This window comes from Pectinophora gossypiella, chromosome 8, assembly GCF_024362695.1.
Source record: "Pectinophora gossypiella chromosome 8, ilPecGoss1.1, whole genome shotgun sequence".
Classification (NCBI taxonomy): Eukaryota; Metazoa; Arthropoda; class Insecta; order Lepidoptera; family Gelechiidae; genus Pectinophora; species Pectinophora gossypiella.
Window position 1 is genome coordinate 15,424,596 of NC_065411.1, and position 2,530 is coordinate 15,427,125.

At 36.8% G+C, this 2,530-nt stretch overlaps 1 protein-coding gene across 1 annotated transcript; it reads left to right on the forward strand.

Moving 5' to 3' along the window:
- The first annotated feature begins 90 nt into the window (after positions 1 to 90).
- On the forward strand, positions 91 to 2,530 carry LOC126369253 (uncharacterized). Its single transcript, XM_050013598.1, has 4 exons — positions 91 to 1,204; positions 1,367 to 1,435; positions 1,522 to 2,221; positions 2,348 to 2,530. Exons 1-4 carry the CDS (start codon positions 1,092 to 1,094, stop codon positions 2,513 to 2,515), a joined length of 1,050 nt encoding a protein of 349 aa, XP_049869555.1. The 5' UTR covers positions 91 to 1,091; the 3' UTR covers positions 2,516 to 2,530.

The following is a 2,530-nucleotide window of genomic DNA, read 5'->3' on the forward strand; positions in this document are numbered from 1 at the left end:
GCTAAACCAAAGAGTAAAACGACAGTGAACAGAAAAGGGGTATGACCTATGACCAAAATATTATAGTAATCTGAAATCAGCACCCTCTATTAAGGTGGTTCGATTTCCATACTAGTTTATTTATTCAAATATGGGCACACGCCACTTAATTTTACATTGAAACTTATTTCGTTTGCATTTATTTTTGTATATATTTGCGTGAAATTGCTTTTCAACAGAAAATACTGTTAAATCATCGTAAAAACGAGATCAATATTTGTTTAAAATTTGTTAATGTATTAGTGAACGGTTACAGTGTCATACGCTTCGGAATATCCATTAGTGTGCGTAGCTACGTTGTCAGTTCGCTGAAAATGCGACGTTGCCGCTCTTGCTCGTGTGTGAAACGGTGTGTCACTTGCCCTCTCCCTTCGTTAAAGAAGCGTTCATAAATTACGTTCACCCGAACGTTTTATAATAACAGTATTTCTGCTGCCAGATGATCGAACAACCCGCTCATTATGAATCGGTAAGGTTATACGTCGAAATGAATCTTTTTCGATTCTGAATGCGACCATAACCTAACCTGTTCCGGCTTTTCGGCGGGAAACGGGAACGGGACAGTTGCTTTCTTCATTGAGTAATCTAAATAATTAATACGAAGTGGTGTTTTGTGGTTAGTTGGAAGACATTCGCGAGTGTTATTATATTGGAGTATTCAATAAACAAAGTGTATCTGCCTATTTTCGCTTCGTGCCGGGAAGCCGCTTCATAACTCAAAAGTTTATGCGGACTTTTGAGTTAATTCGTTTGGGGTTCGGAGTAGGAGTCTACTCCGAGGGTGGGGGCTTAGGTTTCATCATCATCACCTTTCATCATTTCATTAATCATCAAGAAAAAAATACGTCAGACATGGCTGTATGGGCATAGTTCCCTTTGCCTTACCCTTCGGGGAAAACCAAAACAAAAAAAAAACTAACCTGTTCCTGTCATGTCATGTCATTCGTTTCTTTTCCACTTCCAATTTATATTGTAATAGTTTGGTTATTTGTTTTATTAAATAATTTATTCATCGAGTTTTGTGAAACTTGTGGGGCCGGGCGGATTAAAATATGGAACCTCAAACTAGTCGCAAAGACTACTTAAACCACCAGTATTCTGGCCCCCGGAAAAATCGAAAACGAAGCCAAGCACAAATGAAACGTTATCATGGAGAAATAAAAAGGTAAGTGCAATGCAGTGATCACTTGTGCAGTACAATGAAGTGCTTGTGCTTGTATTGTGCTGAATAAGATACGAGCGCTTGGAGCACGCGTCGTGACCGTGCTTTACGTAACGCACGACCTTAGATTTTTGAAAATTGTACATCTCTTCGTTACTTTTACAGCCGTAGCGACGTATGGTGCAAGAAAAAAAAACTAAATGACGAAAACGACGTGCCTTCAAACAAATCTGTGTAAGGGAAAAACTTAACTTTATTTTTATATTTTATAAGTATTTTTAACATTTTCTCTTTTGTAACTTTCACTCTATTAATTTTAGAGCAAATAATACTCTCAAAACCTACAGTGGAAGTAAAAAAAAAAATCTTGTGGAAGCAAATTTTACTGACACTCAGCAAAGAACTGAGAAAGAGCCCCCCCGATCAAAACCTTTGGAGGTAAATTGGCCACTGATTGATCCCACTGTTAAAAGCCACGAGTTAACTGTGGAATATGCACCAGATAGTTTGGGTAGTCTGTCTGGTAACAGGTTTGTTGATCTACCACATGTCCTTATGTGGGCTTTCAAACTTGAGAGACACCGTTCGCAATGTGGTGGTAGCAGCATAGTCTTTGTTGAGGAGTTTAGAAATGGTTTCAACAGTATGTTTACTTTCCAATGCAGTATGTGTGAGAAACAATTTAGATACTGCAATGAAAAAGATGAAAATCTTAACAAAGCGTTTGTTTGGGGGACATTAACAGCTGGAAGCTATTATGCACAGGCTGCACACATCACCAACTTGATGGATATACCTACAATATCAGCTTCCAAATTCCGAGAGACAGAAAAATTATTAGGTGAAGTTTGGAAAGATGAACTAACTGAGGAGATCCAAAAAAATGGAGAAAGAGAAAAGGCTATTGCTATGCAAAAAAATAATGTAGATGCAAATGGTATTCCATACATAACAGTGTATGTGGATGGAGGCTGGCCTAAACGATCATATGGCCATGATTATAGCTCTCCATCAGGCATGGTAAGTTTGTTTCTGAAAATACAGATATTTTGTAAGTATAACAGCTATAAAGTTTGTTACTAATATCTTTTGTTTATCCAGTAAATTCTGTTTGTAAGCATTATTTATAAAATTTAATTTTTTTAGGCCTGCATTATTGGAAAAGAGACCAAGAAATGCTTATTCTTAGGCATAAAAAACAAATATTGTTACCACTGTCACATTTATGAAAAAAAAAAGAACAAGTTTCGGAGCATATGTGTTTCAAGAACTACGAAGGACCACACACACACATACACATACAAGCATTTATAAATTTGATATTTTCTT

What these genes read in the sequence shown, in the direction of transcription:
- LOC126369253 (XM_050013598.1), top strand. Translation starts at nt 1,092, where the DNA reads ATGGAACCTCAAACTAGTCGCAAAGACTACTTAAACCACCAGTATTCT. An exon ending in TATCATGGAGAAATAAAAAG is followed by an intron (nt 1,205 to 1,366) that starts GTAAGTGCAATG and finishes TTACTTTTACAG; the next exon opens with CCGTAGCGACGTATGGTGCA. An exon ending in GTGCCTTCAAACAAATCTGT is followed by an intron (nt 1,436 to 1,521) that starts GTAAGGGAAAAA and finishes TATTAATTTTAG; the next exon opens with AGCAAATAATACTCTCAAAA.